Source organism: Gossypium arboreum, chromosome 4 (genome assembly GCF_025698485.1).
Source record: "Gossypium arboreum isolate Shixiya-1 chromosome 4, ASM2569848v2, whole genome shotgun sequence".
Taxonomy (NCBI): domain Eukaryota; kingdom Viridiplantae; phylum Streptophyta; class Magnoliopsida; order Malvales; family Malvaceae; genus Gossypium; species Gossypium arboreum.
In genome coordinates this window covers 38062748-38080600 of record NC_069073.1, presented here as the reverse complement: position 1 = coordinate 38080600, position 17853 = coordinate 38062748, and the positions used below count along the sequence as shown (strand labels likewise).

The window sequence follows — 17853 nt, the reverse complement described above, 5'->3', positions numbered from 1 at the left end:
AATACATAAGTGAATAAGATTGCAACTTCATCAAAACCAACATCATGTTTAAAATCCTAAATTCAATTTACCAATACAACATTTATTGTACAATATATGCCTTTTTTATGAATAAGAGATATCGTTGCATTACTGTACCCTTGTTCCTGAAAAGTAATAATGGAGTGCAATAAACCCCAGGGACTACGTAATTGCGCTGACATACACACATGCAGGGACAGCCTTTGGCCAAATTCATTTTTCTAATTCTTGCATTGGAGTATTCCCTCTTTAACATTTCACAAATACACCTACTTTGGAGTGTCTCTTATTCATAACTATATATATAAACAGTTGTAAAAGGCAGACTCATTCAAGATTCAAGAAATACTACTAGTCATCCATTACTAATGTAACCAAAATCATTCATCAAAGAATTGAAGATACAAAATTTTGTCAAATTTATCCAACTCATTCATTGATAATTCACACAATTCAAGAATTAAGCATCGAATGTAACAAAAATTTTCAAACACATTTGCATTAACCACAAATAAACCTTGCATGTTTCATTAAACTCAAAAAAAAATTTAAAATGTGGGTGTATTTCCAAACCCCATATGCATTCCCCCAAACTTAAAGTTTGCATTGTCCCCAATGCACTAACATTAAACTGCAATGACAATAAAAATGCAATGACAATGTTCACTAGCAAAATGAAAATTAAAGCTAAATGCAATGTATGAATACTTCAGCTAAAAATTAAATAAACTAACTCAGTTTTCCTCAGCCATCAATGCGGCTGCATAATGTTTCTTCTTCTTCCTCTTTTTCTCCTCCTATTGTGCTTTTTTTCTTTGGAGTGCTTTCGCTTCTTTTCTTTAGGCTTCGTACGGTCCTCGGATCACTTCTCAATTTTTGGTGTTGCCCCAGCATCATCGGTTGCTTTTTATGTAGGAGGGGTCACTTAGAGTGGTTCGGTATAGACCACTATCGCCAATGAATTGTAGTGCTCCTCACTTGTTACTCTGCAGCTTCTGCCAGTCTAGCTCTATCTCACTCCGGATTATCATTAGTTGCATCCACAAACTTAGATGCATTGACAATGTTCTCAACAAATTCTTTCTCAGTTGCTTCTATCTCTCTATTTTCTTCCTTGGCCTTCTCGTTCATAACTTTAACATGGACTTCCTCCTCTCCAGCAGGCGTCTCTTGACTAGCAATGAAGTCACCCTTGACCAGGCTATCAATTCTTCATATGCACTTTTCAATGTCCTTTGAGTCCTCTTCTTTCTCATCATCATAGACGTGCACAATGGGAGGGGATTCCACCGATCTGTCTCAGTCCCCTAGGTCATCTTCCTTGGAGGAGTGTTCATACTCTTGGATGATAGGTAGGAACACTGGAAATTCTGTAACCTTACCCGTATCCGACGCTAGAACAAGGTATGAGGCATTACCAGACTTAAATTCAAACAAACATTCAAAACCGAGACATGATGTAATAGCCTAAATTTTAGCGATGTCAAAAATAGTGGTTTGAGACCATCAAATCCGAAAAATGAACTCGTAGATTATATTATTTAATATTTATGAGCCAAATGTAGCTTTTAAAAGATTTTTGAAATAGTAAATTGTGCTTTATAACGATTTATTTGGTCAAAAAATTAAGAAAAAAAGTATCGAGATCTCGGCGTTGTAAACCGAGCCATAAATATTTTTATAAATATTTATGGAGTGTCAATAAGGTAGTATTAAAATTTCATTAGAAAATTTTGACGTTTGGATGATTAATTAAATAAAAAGGACTAAATTGAAAAAGGTGTAAAAGTTTCTAGAAGGTTTAAATAGTTCAATTATCAAATGAGGAAGGACATAAAGTGCAAATAAGCCTAAAGGAGATACTTTGGGCGGCACAAGTAGAGAAAAATCAGGAAAATTGAGGAAATAAGGGCAAAATGGGAAAATAACAAAATTTACTAAATAAAAAGGGGACTAGAATGGAATATCTAGAATTCTCTTCATTTCTCTTCATTTTCATCAGCTAAAAAATAGCTATGGAAGAGGGTTTAAGCTGGTTTTCATACTCTAGCTTCATGTAAGTTTAATTCTTTCTTTCTCCTTGAAATTTCTAAGATTTTGAACTTTTACAATTGGGTCCAACTTACTATGTCATTAGTTTTTGATTACATGGCTAATTTTTAAAGTTTCTATGGATGAGTGCTGGAAGCATATAATGAATAAATATAGAATTGAAGCTTTAATTTTGATGTATGATCATTTTATCAAGTAAAATTGATGGAAATTGATTTTAGGACCTAATTATGAAAGAGTTTGGAATTAAGGTCTAATGCTAAAGTTCTGGTTTTCAAGGGTTATGAAGTAGTTTAAAATGATATACTAAAGTATTAATTGAGAAAAAATAGCTCAATTGAGGGGTTAATTGAGCAAGGACTAAATTGTATGAAATGTGAAATTTGGGGTAAAATGGAAATCAACATTTTGCATTAAAACTATTTTGGACAATAGGAGTAGTCTAACTTTGAAAAATCACCAAAAATTGTAGAAATCGAATTAGAGAATGAATGAAATATGACATTAAATCTTATTGAGTCTAGTTTCTCATAGAAGAAACTTTTTAAGTAATGGAATTGTAAATCATGAGATATAATAAATTTTATGAGATAAGGTTAGAATGATTTTGGGTTCCCCTATTCTGAATTTGGAAAATCATCAAAAATTGAATAAAAATAATTAGGGGCTTAAATTTATATGTTTAGAATCTTGAATGAGTCTATTTTCAATAGAAATAAACAAGAACATTATTTGAATTCTGTACGAGGATATAATTAATTTTTAGTGAAGAAGGGTCAGAGCTATCAGACAACAGAATAGGGGCGACTGTAAAGAATAAAATGTACTTATTGGTTAAACCAAGAATTCTGAAAATTTTATGATAAAAAGATACATGAGTCTCGGTTTGGGAAAAATTAGCAGATCTTAATTTGGAGTTCTGTAGCTCAAGATAAAAATAATTTAGTGACTATAACACAGATGGACAACTTGAATATTCATATAAGTAAATAGTAAAAATTATAGATAATGTTACTTACAAGTGTGTTATATACATTAAGGATGTGGAATGGAGAGGAGGAGGAGGAAAATATGTGAGTGACTTTGTTAAAATGAAAAAGGTTATAAATTCATGTTTGAATTAAATGTTATATATGTTGAAGAATAATTTGAATATTTGATATTGCCTAATAAATGAATATCCGATATTGCTTAGTAAATGTCAAGCCAAATATAAAAAAAAATATGTTATAAGAGGAATATGTGTGAAAGAATGTGGTAAGTATTTTCATGGTTACTATTGAGCTCATTCACATGAACCTGTCATTTGAAATTGTGATAGACATGAAAAAATAGTGAATGGCATGCTTATGTATAGTTATATGTATTTATCTGAAACACAAGAAAATGATGGTTATATATTTGATATATAGAGACATGAGACTATGATATATTAACATGGAATATATTTTATAAATGTGTTCGTTCATAATTATAGAATTGTGCAACTCAAGTGTACTATTTGTATAAATATAGTATTTCAATTGATTTGATAAATAAAGCTCCAATGTGAGATAGTCTAAAATCAAGACAAATTGTTATGAAAGCATATTTAAAATATATAGATATGATTGTTATAAGTTATATGAATAAATGATATATAAAATTATATGCATATGAGAAATTTAATGAAAGTTGAGCCCATACATGTTTCTTGATATTTATATGAATTATATGACTAACAATGTGATAAGAATAGGTATTAAGGCTCATGATCAGTTCGAATAATTATGCTTTGCATAATTATGTTGAATATAGAGAAGCGGTAAGTTAATTACCATGTTATACGAAGTTATTAAATATTACATGTTTACTTTGTTTTACTTTTTCCCCTAATTAATAATGATTTGATAAGCTCTAGTAATGCCTCGTACCCTATTCCGATGATGGATACAGTTAAGGGGTGTTACACATGAATTTCCACTCAATTTTAAAACTTTTCAAAAATATTCATATCGTCCCTTAAACGACCTTACAAGGCCCAAAACATACATTGGAGGTGGTTCTAGACCAAACCGAGAACTTTAGAAAAGTTTCCCAACACTTAGAAAATTTTTCACTAAAACAGGGTCACACGCCCGTGTGGCTTGGGACACGCCCGTATGGGTAGGCCATGTGGTCACACACGCCCATGTCCTTAACCCGTGTAACTCTCTGTTTATGACATCATTAATAATTTGAAGTTACACGACCAAGTCACATGCCCGTGTGCTTAGGCCATGTGGGCGATTTAATTTTTCATAATTTTTTATAAAATAGGTGCAGACTTCACATGCCTTGGGCACAAACCCATGTCCTTGGGCCATGACCTTCACACGGCCGGATCATACGCCCATGAGGCTGACTGTGTGTCATACACAGCCTAGACACACGCTCATGTGTCTACTCGTGTGGACAAAAATAAGGCTATTTACCAATCCATTTTGCCATATTCACTTGCACACATCTACAAAACATCACATGGTGCAAATTCAAGCATGTAAGATCAACCAAACCATTCAAAATTATGGACATAACATACCAATACCATCTCAACATTTATCATGCCTTAAATCAAACATACAAATCTCACATTCATTAGGCTTCCTTCATTTACTATCTAGTTACCAAACTATACTCAAATTCCTCATCTCATCAATAGGTCATAATTCCAAATATTACACAATCATGCCATAAATCACATTTCCAAATATTTCACATTCAGCAAGCATACCATGATCATATCACCATAGACATTGACACATATATGAATATACTTAGGCTTACAACCATGTTGCCACTATAAGCCAACTTACATGGCCAAATATCAAACCAAGCCTTTGTCCCTTACAAGCCAATACATTGGTTAAAGTTATAATGACACATATGACCAAAAGACCAAGTCCATATACATGTCATAACTCAAAATACTTGAATTCATCAATACCCAAAATTGATAGCTTGATAGTGTGATAGGATCTCTGGCGATCTCTAACCCGAGCTAGATATTTGTAACACTATCAAGCTATCATTTTTGGGTATTGATGAATTCAAGTATTTTGAGTTATGACATGTATATGGACTTGGTCTTTTGGTCATATGTGTCATTATAACTTTAACCAATGTATTGGCTTGTAAGGGACAAAGGCTTGGTTTGATATTTGGTTTGATAGCTTACCCCCTTCCTTTCCCATGTATATCTCTGGCGATCTCTAACACTGGCAACCCAGATACAAAATCCATCGTGACTCGTTCCCATTTCCATTCAGGTATCATGATCGGCTGAAGCAAACCCGTAGGCACTTGATGTTCTGCCTTCACTTGCTGACATACTAAGCACTTCGAAACAAAATCAAAAATGTCTCGTTTCATACCATGCCACCAAAACTGACGTCTCAGATCGTTGTACATTTTCGTACTCCCTGGGTGAATTGACATTCGGCTACAATGAGCTTCGTTCAGAATCATCGAAATGAGTTATGAATTTCTTGGAACACACAACCGATTTCTATACCTCAAACAATCGTCATCATCAATTTGAAACTCCGATTCTACATTCGGAACACATTCAGCCCGTCTTGCAACCAACTCATCGTCGACTTTCTGAGCTTCACGAATTTGATGAATCAATAACGGTTTGGCCTTTAATTCGACTACTAACACATTGTCGGGTAGAATAGACAAGTGTACATTTATCGCTCGTAAAGCAAACAGTGATTTCCGGCTTAAGGCGTCCGCAACCATATTAGCCTTTCCCGGGTGATAATCAATGACAAGCTCATAATCTTTTAACAACTCGAGCCAACGTCTTTGTCGCAGATTCAAGTCTCTTTGAGTCATCAAATATTTGAGACTTTTGTGATCCGAAAATACATGGCACTTCTCACCAAATAAGTAATGTCGCCATATTTTCAAGGTGAATACGATGGCAGCTAATTCGAGATCATGGGTCGGATAATTTTTCTCATGTGGCTTTAATTGTCTCGACGATAGGCCACAACTCGACCTTCTTGCATCAATACGCAACCTAACCCAAGTAGGGAGGCGCCACTATAGATGACATACTCTTTGCCCGATTCGGCCGCACTAAAATTGAGCTTCCAGTCAAATAAGTTTTCAGTTGATCAAAACTTTTCGACATTTTTCCGTCCATTCGAACTTAACATCTTTTTGAAGTAGCCGTCATGGGTGTGGCTATCATCGAGAACCCTTTTACAAACCGTCGGTAGTAACCTAAGTCCCGAAAAGCTCCGAACCTCGAATATTTCTCGAGGCTTCCAGCTAAGTATGGCTGAAATTTTACTCGGGTCGACTCGAATACCCGTCTGAGATACCACATGACCCAAGAAGCTAACCTCTCTTAACCGAACTCACACTTTCGAGCTTAGCATATAACCGCTTATCCCGTAAAATTTGCAACACTAATCTCGGTGTTCAAGATGTTCGGTCTCATCTCTTGAATAGACCAAGATGTCATCAATGAACACAACTACGAACTGGTCCAAATACTGTCTGAAGATCCGATTCATCAAATCCATAAATACCGCAGGGGCATTAGTGAGCCTAAACGGCATCACTAAGAACTCGTAGTGACCGTACCTCGTTCTGAAAGTAGTTTTGGGTACATCCGAATCTTGAATTCGCAACTGGTAATACCCCGATCTCAAATCTATCTTTGAAAACACTGAGGCTCCCTTTAGTTGATCAAACAAATCATCAATACGTGGTAACGGATATTTATTCTTTATCGTCACTTTATTCAGCTGACGATAGTCAATGCACAACCTCATGGTTCCGTCCTTCTTTTCACAAACAATACTGGTGCACCCAAGGTGAGAAACTTGGTCAGCGAAACCTCTATCCGTCAATTCTTGCAACCGAGCTTTTAACTCTTTTAACTCGGTTAGTGCCATACGATCATGAGCTATCGAAATCGGCGTAGTCCCGTACAAGCTCAATACCAAACTCTATCTCCGAACAGTGGCAAACCCGTAATTCTTCTGAAAAACATCCGGTTATTCACAAACCACCAAGCAGATTCGGTTTTATTTCTAACTCCTTATCATCAAGTACATACGCAAGGTATGCTTCACACCCCTTTCTTACATATTTCTGGGCCAACATTGATGATATTACAGCTGGCAACCCCTTTAAGTCCGTAGACTCAACTCGGATCATCTCGTTATTTGCGCACCTCAAATCCATAGTCTTGCTTTTGCAATTCACAACCGCATCATGCACGGTCAACCAATCCAAACCAAGAATAACATCAAATTCATCAAACAAAGAAAAGCATCAAGTCCGCGAAAACAGAACCTCAATTACTAGGGCCATTTCTTACACACTTTGTCGACAAGCACGTAACGACCCAAGGGACTTGACACCCGAATTACGAACTCAGTAGACTCAATAGGTAGAGTCTTACTGGATGCTAAGGTTTCGCATATATAAGAATGAGTAGAACCAGGGTCAATCAAAGTAATCACATTAGTATCAAAGAGAGTGAAAGTACCGGTAATAACATCTGGCGAGGAAGCATCCTCGCGTGCGCATATGGCATAAGCCCTAGCAGGAGCGCGAGCCTCGGATCTGGTCGTAGCATCTCTAGATCCTCTCTAACCACCACTAGCATTGCCCGTATTTCTAGATGGTCTACCTCGAGCAGTGGTAGCACCCGGTTTCCCACTCTGATTTACATTCTGTTCAGACAATCTCGGGCAATCTTTAATGAAGTGGTCAACTGATCCGCACTTGTAACAGGAGCGGTCATGGAATCTACAACTCCCCGAATGCCATTTACCACAATACTGGCACTCCGCTCTGTCTCGACGATCATTTCCAACACTAGCGATCGAAGTGACTCGTGTGCTCACAGGGGGTCGATCGCGATCTCGTCTAGAAAAGCCCGAAGTGTCTCTAGATCGGCCTAGATCATCTCTAAATTTCTTCGATGACTGTTGAAAGGGCTTTCCCGATGATCTCTTATGAAACTCCTTTGCCCCCACATCAGCTTTCCTTTTCTCCTTACTGAGCTCCTCGGCTTTGCAAGCTCGCTCGACAAGCACCACAAATTCTCGGATTTCTAAAATGCCAACATACAACTTTATATCATCATTCAGTCCATCTTCGAAGCGTTTACATCACGACTTCAAGAAATGCATTCTCGCTGCATCTGGCTAAGCCTCACAAATTTTCGTTCATAGTTGGTAACCGACATGGAACCTTGTTTGAGTTCAAGAAATTCCTTCCATTTTTGGTCAATGAATCTCTGACTGATATACTTTTTTCGAAACTTGGTTTGGAAGAACTCCCAAGTTACTTGCTCTCTAGGCACAATAGAAGTCAACGTATTCCACCAATAGTAGGCAGAATCACGTAGCAAGGAGATAGTACACTTTAGGCACTCATCGGGTGTGCAAGATAGTTCATCGAGTACCCGAATAGTGTTATCCAACCAAAATTCAGCTTGCTCGGCATCATCACTATCCGTAGCCTTAAATTCAGTAGCCCCGTGTTTTTGGATTCTATCAACTGGGGGCTTATTTGACCTTATTTGGTCAGTTACCGGAGGCATTGTAGGTGCGGGGGTGGTATTAGTCGGGAATGGAGGTTGTGGAACAGCCGTATTAGTTCGAATGTATTGGTTGAACCAATCATTCATTACGCTATAGAAAGCTTGTCTAGCTTCATCGTTTGGATTACTAGCAATAGGTTGAGAGTCCGCCGGAGCTGTCCCTTGTGCGGGAGCAGGCGCTACACTCTCAAGATCATCAGTTATCGCTCGGTCGGGATCGGGATCCATTACTATAAATAAGCACATTTGCAAATGTCAGAAATCACCACATTATCAAATAATCACATAAAATGGCATGAATAGCTAAACCCAACGCATTACGGTAGTCCTAGAATTGACTAAACCGTAGCTCTGATACCAATTTAATTGTAACACCCCGTACCCGAGACCGTGGCCGGAGTCGAACACGAGGTGCTAACAGACATAATATATTTATTTTCACAGTCCATAAAAAAAAATTTCAGACAGCTGGCTAACTGTGTCACTGTCACCTTAAAAATCATATCTTGAGTTCCACAACTCGAAAATCAGTTTCGTGATTTTTCTATGAAACTAGACTCATATATTCATCTACAAATTGTTTGCTAGAATTTTTGGTTGGGCCAACTAGTACAGTTTATTAGTTAAAGTCTCCCATGTTACAGGGATCGACTACACTGACCTTCGCGCATTACCACTTGGATATCTCCCTGTACAGAGCTTCAATACTGATTCCGTTTATTTCTATAGAAACTAGACTCAAAGAGGAATCTATAAATATATGGAATGACTCCTAATTATCTCTGGTTAATTTATAATGAATTTCCAAAGTTGGAACAGGGAATCCAGAAACTGTTCTGGCCCTGTTTCACGAAAACCTAAATATCTCTTAACATACAACTCATATGACCGTTTCGTTTCTTCCATATGAAAGTAGATTCATCAATGTTCATTTACATAATTTATTCACTATTTAATTCCATTCCTACTATTTTTAGTGATTTTTCACATCCACATCGCTGCTGCTGTCAGCATCTGCCTTTAAGGTAGACTTTACCTATTTCATAGTTTCCATGATTCAATTAGCCCTTTTTGCATATATAGCACAAAGTATAATCATGATTAACCATTCCAATGGCTAATCGTTTCTATACATTTCCATACCTCTTAGTGATCAACATACAAAACGATTATAGTACTATGCTAAAACGATATAAGCCATTTTCGCATGGCTATCCAAATTTACACAAAATCCATGGGTACATGACCAACAACAAAAGGGTAGTCCTATACATGCCATTTCAAAGTTCAACCAAAATTGTACCAAAAGGGGGCTTTGATAGTGTGGGAGACTTTGACTTCCAAATATCCCGAGTCCGATAGCTGACGAGCCAAAATCTATAAAACAGAGAAACAAAGAAACGGAGTAAGCAATTTATGCTTAGTAAGTTTTGAGCAAGGGATTCCAGCACAACAAAAGCATAGCATTCGTATAGCTAAACGGATAATTTCATATGCACAAATTCTCAATATCATACTTACTTCACATTACCAACCCTTATGTTCATACACAAAAGATCAACTTAGCCAAAGGCCGGTAGCTCATTTATCAACTGAGCGAATACTTATTTGTAAGGGCTCGACTAATTCAAAGCACATACGAAACATACCTCATTGTCGGGATTTCACAAGCGTATTAACTGAAATTTTTACAGCAAGTTCATTCATTCCCGAATCACGTACCTTCGGAGTTTAACCGGATATAGCTACTCGTTCAAATACCTTCGGGACATAGCCCGGTTATAGTAGCTCGCACAAATGCCTTCGGGACTTATCCCGGATTTAGTAACTCGCACAAATGCCTTCGGATCTTAGTCCGGATTTAGTAACTCGCACAAATGCCTTCGGATCTTAGACCGGATTTAGTAACTCACACAATTGCCTTCGGATCTTAGTCCGGATTTAGTAACTTAGCACAAAGCCTTCAGGACTTAGCCCGGACATCATTCGAAGAACCATGCACACATATATCAATAAATCATGACACATCCATATTTCATTTTCATTACCAAAGCTCAACACAAGACACTTATCATATTTACAATTTCGGCTCAATAGCCACATACAAAGAGCATGATTTTGATTTACTTAAGACGTAATTCAATCGAATCATAATTTAAGTTCCATTACTCGAAAACTTACCTCGGATTTTGTCGAGCGATTCGATGGCTATTCGACCACTTTTTCCTTCCTTTATCGGATTTAGTTCCCTTTGCTCTTGAGCTTAATTTAACAAATAAATTGATTTAATCATTTGAGCATCGAAAAGAGGAACTCAAGGTACTTAGCCCACATATATTCATTAGACATTAAAGTCACATATGTACGGAATCATGAATCAAACTCAACACATTAGTTAGTACTCTCCTTAGCCGAATTTTCTAAGTCAAGTTAAAGCCTTCAACATGCTTACCTATGGCCGAACAACACATCAACCTATATACTCATTCATGTGGCCGATTATGCATGTCTATGTTGAGGCCAATTATATACCCAATACCACACACAAATGGCATACCTTTTACTAACTAATGCATTACATATTATAACTCAATACGCATCCATCATGTACTCCATAACCGAAACACCATCATATGTAAGTATATACCTTGAGATATTGTATATGTCATACCAATACGTCATGTGCAAACATATATATATATATGTATATATATGTGTGCAAGAGCCGAATCTCAAAGTTGATTATAACTAAACATGAACATAAATCCAAAACACAAATCTTACCTACCATGCAATAAGCATAAATCATACTTATGGATATACCATGGCCGAATACATCACAACACCATACCATTTCAATTTTGGTCATGGTTAAACAAAGAACTTAATGTCTCACTCAAAAATGCTAAAAAGAAAATCCAAGAGTCATCAATCCACCATCACATGTATCATTATCAAGCTTCATATTTAGCATGCAATGGCATTAACACAAAATCCACCTTGGCGAATATCATCCCCATGACATAGCAAAGATTTGAACCATGGGCTAATTAGAACTCAAGCTAGCAACTAAAAACATGCATGAATCTCATGGCACAACCTCAAACATACCTTAATCTAGATACAAGTATGGCCAAACCTCTTCCTAATCCTCTTCCAAACCAAACATGAGCAAGAACTCCTTCCTTCTTCCTTAGAATTTTCGCCAAAAGAAATGAAAAGGATGAACAAATTTTTTTCTCTTTTCTTCAACTCACGGCAATGGGGGAAACACTCACACCATTCTTTTTTTTTCCCATTTCTTTATTACCCATACTCTTTATTTTATTTTTTCCTAACATACACCATTGTCACAACATGTTTTATGACATGTTTTGCCCATCACTCTTTGTCATGGCCGGCCACTAGCAATTAGAGGGGAAATTTGACATGCAAGTCCTCCCTTTTGATTACATGCACTATTAGGTCCTTATAGATTAGCCTATCACATTTCAAAAGTGTCACACAAGTCCTACTAATCAATTCACATGCAATCGACTAAATCAAGCTTGAAATTTTCACACATTCATAATTACATATTCTAGACAATAAATATTACGTTCAAACATTTCGGTGACTCGGTTTACCGGTCCCGAAACCACTTCCCGACTAGGGTCAATTTTGGGCTGTCACAATATAGCTTAGTAAGTCCGCATGAAAATAATAAGCAACTCTTATTAAACTTGATAATATCAGAGCCAGGTTTCGATCTTGGGACCTATAGGTTATGGGCCCACCATGCTTCCGTTGCGCTCAATTTCTTTGTTACCCAAGCCTAGTCCACATTTTTCATCAAATCGAATTTTTACTACTCATTTTATGACTTTTTACGAATAGGTCCTTTTTAGATATTTTCATGAAAAATCACTTAGTAAAAGTTATTTATCACACCTTAAACATACAATATCTTCCATCAAACATCAAAATACATGCATTTCACACATGGGTAAATTTTTAAACATGAACCTTACTTCAAAATAATGGTAGAAATAGGTAAATCAAGTTACGAGGACTTCAAAAATGTATAGAACATTAAAAACGGGGCTAGAATGCACTTACTATCAAGCTTGAAAGTTGAAGAAAACCCTAGCTATGGTGTCTTGAGAATTTCTTCCAAGGTAGGAGATGATGGACACAATTTTGGCTTTATTTTCCATTTTTATTCTTTTATTTACCAAATGACCAAAATGCCCTTTTTGCCAAACTTTAAAATTTTATCTCACCATGTCTATTTTTGTCCACTAACTTAGAAAATGGTCTAATTATCATATAAGCACCTCTAATTTAAAATCTCATAGCAATTGGACACCTTTAACAAGTAGAACTCAACTTTTTCACTTTTTACAATTTAGTCCTTTTTACTAAATTAAGTGTCAAAACGTCAAAATTTTCGAGCGAAATTTCATGAAAGCATTCCGTGAAATTGAAGACCATAAAAATGAAATAAAAATAACTTTTTCTATGTCAAATTTGTGGTCCCGAAACCACTGTTCCGACTAGCCCCAAAATCAGGCTGTTACAAATTCTGGGAGTGGGGTTAGGCTTAACTGACGTAATGCGGCTACAATAGAGTTGCTATAGGCACCGGTATAACCATAGAATAAATTTTGTGATCTGTCCATATGCTCTATTGTAGCGACAAGCATGATATGCTTATTGCTGATGGAATTGGCCAATTTCTTGATATCCTTCATTTTGCGTAGCAATGATGTCTCTACAGTCAAGTTTTTTCCCTTACTTTCTGTTTTGGTTTTTCCTTTCCTTATCTTGTTATTCTTTGCCTCCTTTATTGTTGGCGTATCTTTACCACGAGTCATTCTCTCAATAGAAGCTTCATTTATTGCCTTATTTTCTAGGACCTCTTCATCATTACAGGACACGATCCCTTTCTGCTAGCACAGTAGCATCACCAATGATGGGAAAACCAAAATTCTAGTTTTCCTTGTGGCACAGTCAATAATTTCCTGGTGGAGTATTGCACCGACATCAATCTTTCTACCCTTGACAATTGAATGTATCAGGCATATTCTATCGAGGTTGACTGTGGTGCTGTGAGTAGAGGGCAATAGCCTGTAGTTGACAAAATGAAACCAGATTTTGCTTTGCAGTGTCAGGAAGCGACAATGCATCGTATAGTTCTTTTGATGGGAATCCGTCACTAATGCTCATTCGACACATAAATCCTTCACCAATAGGTTTCTTTTTTCATCTGTGATATCCTCAATAAACTCGAAATGTTTATTGACATCCACTTTAGTGTTGTACAGCTCATTGATTTTTGTAGCATCCCATAGGATTAAGCCTTCTTGAACAAAGATAAATTCTAACTCATGGTCATAAAGGTTAGCGTAAAACTCACGTACCAATGAAGGAGAATAGCTTTCAAGATGCATGCAGAAAGTCTCCCATTTCAACTTAGAGATGGTTTTAGAGACTTGCTTGCCCAAATCTTGCTATTGTGAAAGGAGAATGCCCTATTTTGGGTGAAAGTTTTGCTTTAAAATATTTTTTTGAAACCGGTCTTTAGTAACTTTCGTTAAAAAGACCACCATTTTCTCCATTGGCATGGCAGAGTCTGACTCATGAACTGGAGTTGTAGAGGATGAGTGGTCTTCAATAGGCTTGGTGGCTTTCTTGACTAATGCTCTCATTCTTACCATATTCTGGTTGTTTTGTGGAGTAAAGATGGTTTAAATTTGTAAAGGTACGAGCTTGAGAAAGGAAAAGTGAATAAAAATGGCTGCTTTGTATTTGTGGCAGTCAATACAGTGAAGAGGGGTTATAGTGAGTGAAAGAAGAAGATGGAAAAGTGTGATTTTTCTGAAGGGAAATAAAGCTGGCAGGAATAATTATGTCCAATGAGAATTGCGCCCGCTTAGACTAATCAGACGACTAGGTGACTTTTGATCAAACAGTGGGATCTAAAATTTCTAATTTGCCCTCATTCTTACTAAGTCAGAAGTGACAGTACAATAGTATGAACTGCGTTGACAATAAAGTCCAAGTGCGTCGACAATGGTACCTAATTATTCTACAAAAATTTAAATACTTAAATAAAAATTAAATTAAAATTAAAATTAAATAATAAATTTCATAAGAATTAAAATTTTTGACCAATTTAATGGTCTTTGCCTGCTTGTGATCAATATTCCCAAGATAATGTTTCAATTGCTGGCCATTCACTTTGAACTGGTATCCATCATTTAAATATCTAATTGTGACTGCACCATGAGGAACTACTTCAACAACTTTGAAAGGTCCAGACCAACGAGAGCGCAATTTACTCGGGTACAGTTTCAGTCTAGAATTGAATAAAAAACTTGTTGACCCGCAATAAATTGTCACTGCAAAATAATTCTATCATGCCATCATTTGGTCTTTTCTTTGTAAATTGCAGCATTTTCATAGACATTTTTCCTAATCTCCTCTAGTTTAGTGATATCCAATAGCATTTTCTTTCCAACAGCTTCATAGTCCATGTTCACTTGCTTAATTGCCCATATTGCTTTGTGCTCCAGTTTAACTGGAAAGTGACATGCTTTCCCAAAAACCAATTGATATGGCGACATCCCTAATGGAGTTTTGTATGCTATCCGCAATGCCCATAAAGCGTCATCCAATCTGGAAGACCAATCTTTTCTCGAAGGGTTCACAACCTTCTCAAGAATGTTTTTAATTTGTCGATTCGATACTTCAGCTTGTCCATTAGTTTGCAGATGATAAGTAGTAGCCATTTTATGATTAACTCCGTATCCCTTCAGTGCAGTTGACACTTGGTTACAATGAAAGTGTGTACCCTGATCACTAATCAATGCCTTTGTCATGCCAAAGCAGATGAGTATATGCTTGTGAAAAATTTAAGCATTATCTTTGCATCATCCTTTGGGACTGCAACAACTTCAACCCACTTCGAGATGTAGTCAACAACTACTAATGTATAAAGATTTCCAAATGAACTTGGAAATGGTCCCATAAAATCCATACCCCAAACATCAAACATGTGACATCCCAAAATTGACCATAGTCGGGAAGTGGTTTTGGGACCGCTAAACCGAGTCACCGACATGCTCGAACGTAATATTTATTGTCTAGAATATGTGAAAATGCATGTGTGAATTTTGAATTCTTTGATTTAGTTAATTTGATTGTGAATTGAAAGAAAAAGGACTCATGTGAAAGGATTTAAATAGATGTGGTTATTTTTAGGAGATTAATAAAAAGGATGAAGTAAAATAAATGGACTTGCATGTCAAATAGCCCATTCCTAAGGGTAGTGGCCGACCATGTCAAGAGTGATGGGCAAGGGAAAACATGTTTCAAACATGTTTAGCTAATGGATTATGCTTGAAAGAATAAAGAAATGAAATTGAAAAAAAATAGGGATATGATGAAAACAAAAGAAAAAAAGTGTTCATTCTCTCATTTTCTCCTTGCTTGGCGAATATACTAAGAAGAAAGGGGGAAAAAGCTTGAGAAAATCAGCCATGGGAGCTTACTAGACTAAGGTGTTTTGATACAAGAAGGTATGTTTTATGCCACTCTTGAAAATGCATGCATGATTTGGAGGATTGGTTCAAAATTTTCCTTGAATCTCAAATCGAAACTAAGTTGTTAGGTGAGTTAAATATTCGGCCATGCATGTTGTCTTCCTTGGTGAGTGTTTTGATGTTGTTGTGATGAAAGCATGGAGATGAGTGAGTTCAATGTTTAACAAAAGGAAATTTTGTGCCATTGAGTTCTTGTTGTTATGTGTGTGTGCATGAGTATTCGGCCATGCTATAGAATTTATGTTGCAAAATGATTAATGCTTAATGAGATGTATAATAGTACTTGTGAATGAGCTTGAGAGTATTTAAACAATTAGACATGAAAAGGGTGGTAATGAGGCTGAAAAATTGTTGGATGGTTAATTGGGTAAGGAATGAAGCATTCGCCATATGGGGTATAAATGGGCATAGGTGTTAAATACCTTGTATTGGAAACTTTGATAAATAAGTAGCAATAAATTAAGATGAGATTGAGTAAATTTTCAGCTTAGTTGTGTTAAGTATTCGCCAATAACCATAATAATGCATGTGAATGCCATATGTTTGTGTTTGATGGAGAGGTAAATTGTTTGATTTAGCTCAAGAGCAAAGGGGAACTAGATTGGACAAAGGAAAGGAGAAAGCAAACGAGTAGCCGATTTGGAACCGTTCTACCCCAAACAAAGTAAGTCATTAAGCACATATGTTTGATATTGCTTAAATGATTGGAAAATCTATGCAATTGTGTTTAATGGAATGCTATATATGTATAAATGAAATTGTATGTGTATGGAGTGAGGATAATTGTTGAATGTAAAAGAAATAGTGGAATGTGTAGAAAGTTTGCTTTCGGCACTATGTGTGCGGGCAATACGTGTGTATGGTGACGAGATTGGCACTAAGTGTGTGTGCTGGAAATATAAGGCACTAAGTGTGCATGCTGGAAAAATATGACACTATGTGTGCAAGCTGGAAAAAATACGGCACTGGGTGTGCGAGCTCAAGGGTATGGCACTTGTGTGTGCGGGCTTAAATTATGTGGCACTAAGTGTGCGAAATCGAGTGGTAAGCACTGTGTGTGCGTACTCTATATATATGGAGGGTGTGTCTCCATTGAATTGAGTATGGACAGCGGATCGGGTAAGTACCTCGAGCTCATGACGAATAGAGAATACGCTCATGCTTGGGGTTGAATTTGGTAAGCCTTAAATCTATGTGATGATTGAAATTGTATGGTTGTGCTGGAAAATGAGTTAATGTGTAAAAATGCTTGATTATCTTGTTGTGTAGAATATGAAATGTGGATGTATGACTTGGTACGAGATTGGACCGAAAGGTCCGAGGTACTATGGTATAGATTCGATATGGATGAGTACCTAGCCTCGTTTGTTGTACATGTTGTAGTAACTTTATCGGTGGATTGATGAATGCTTATGACTTCTCGAGTTGTAAACTCACTCGGTGTTTTCTTGTCACCCATTTTAGGTCTCTCGGACTCGTATTGTTTGCGTGATCGGGACCGTCGTTGAAGTCATCACACCGGCTGAAATCTTGTGGTATTGTTTTCGTTGTTGAAGAACATTTGGCATGTATAGGCTATTTTGGCATGTATAGGCTATTATA

At 36.7% G+C, this 17853-nt stretch overlaps 1 protein-coding gene across 1 annotated transcript; it reads right to left on the bottom strand.

Moving 5' to 3' along the window:
* Nucleotides 1-15072: 15072 nt before the first annotated feature.
* On the bottom strand, nucleotides 15073-15438 carry LOC108458668 (uncharacterized). Its single transcript, XM_017758075.1, has one exon. The coding sequence runs from the start codon at nucleotides 15436-15438 to the stop codon at nucleotides 15073-15075; it is 366 nt and encodes a 121-aa protein (XP_017613564.1).
* Between the last annotated feature and the right edge of the window lie 2415 nt (nucleotides 15439-17853).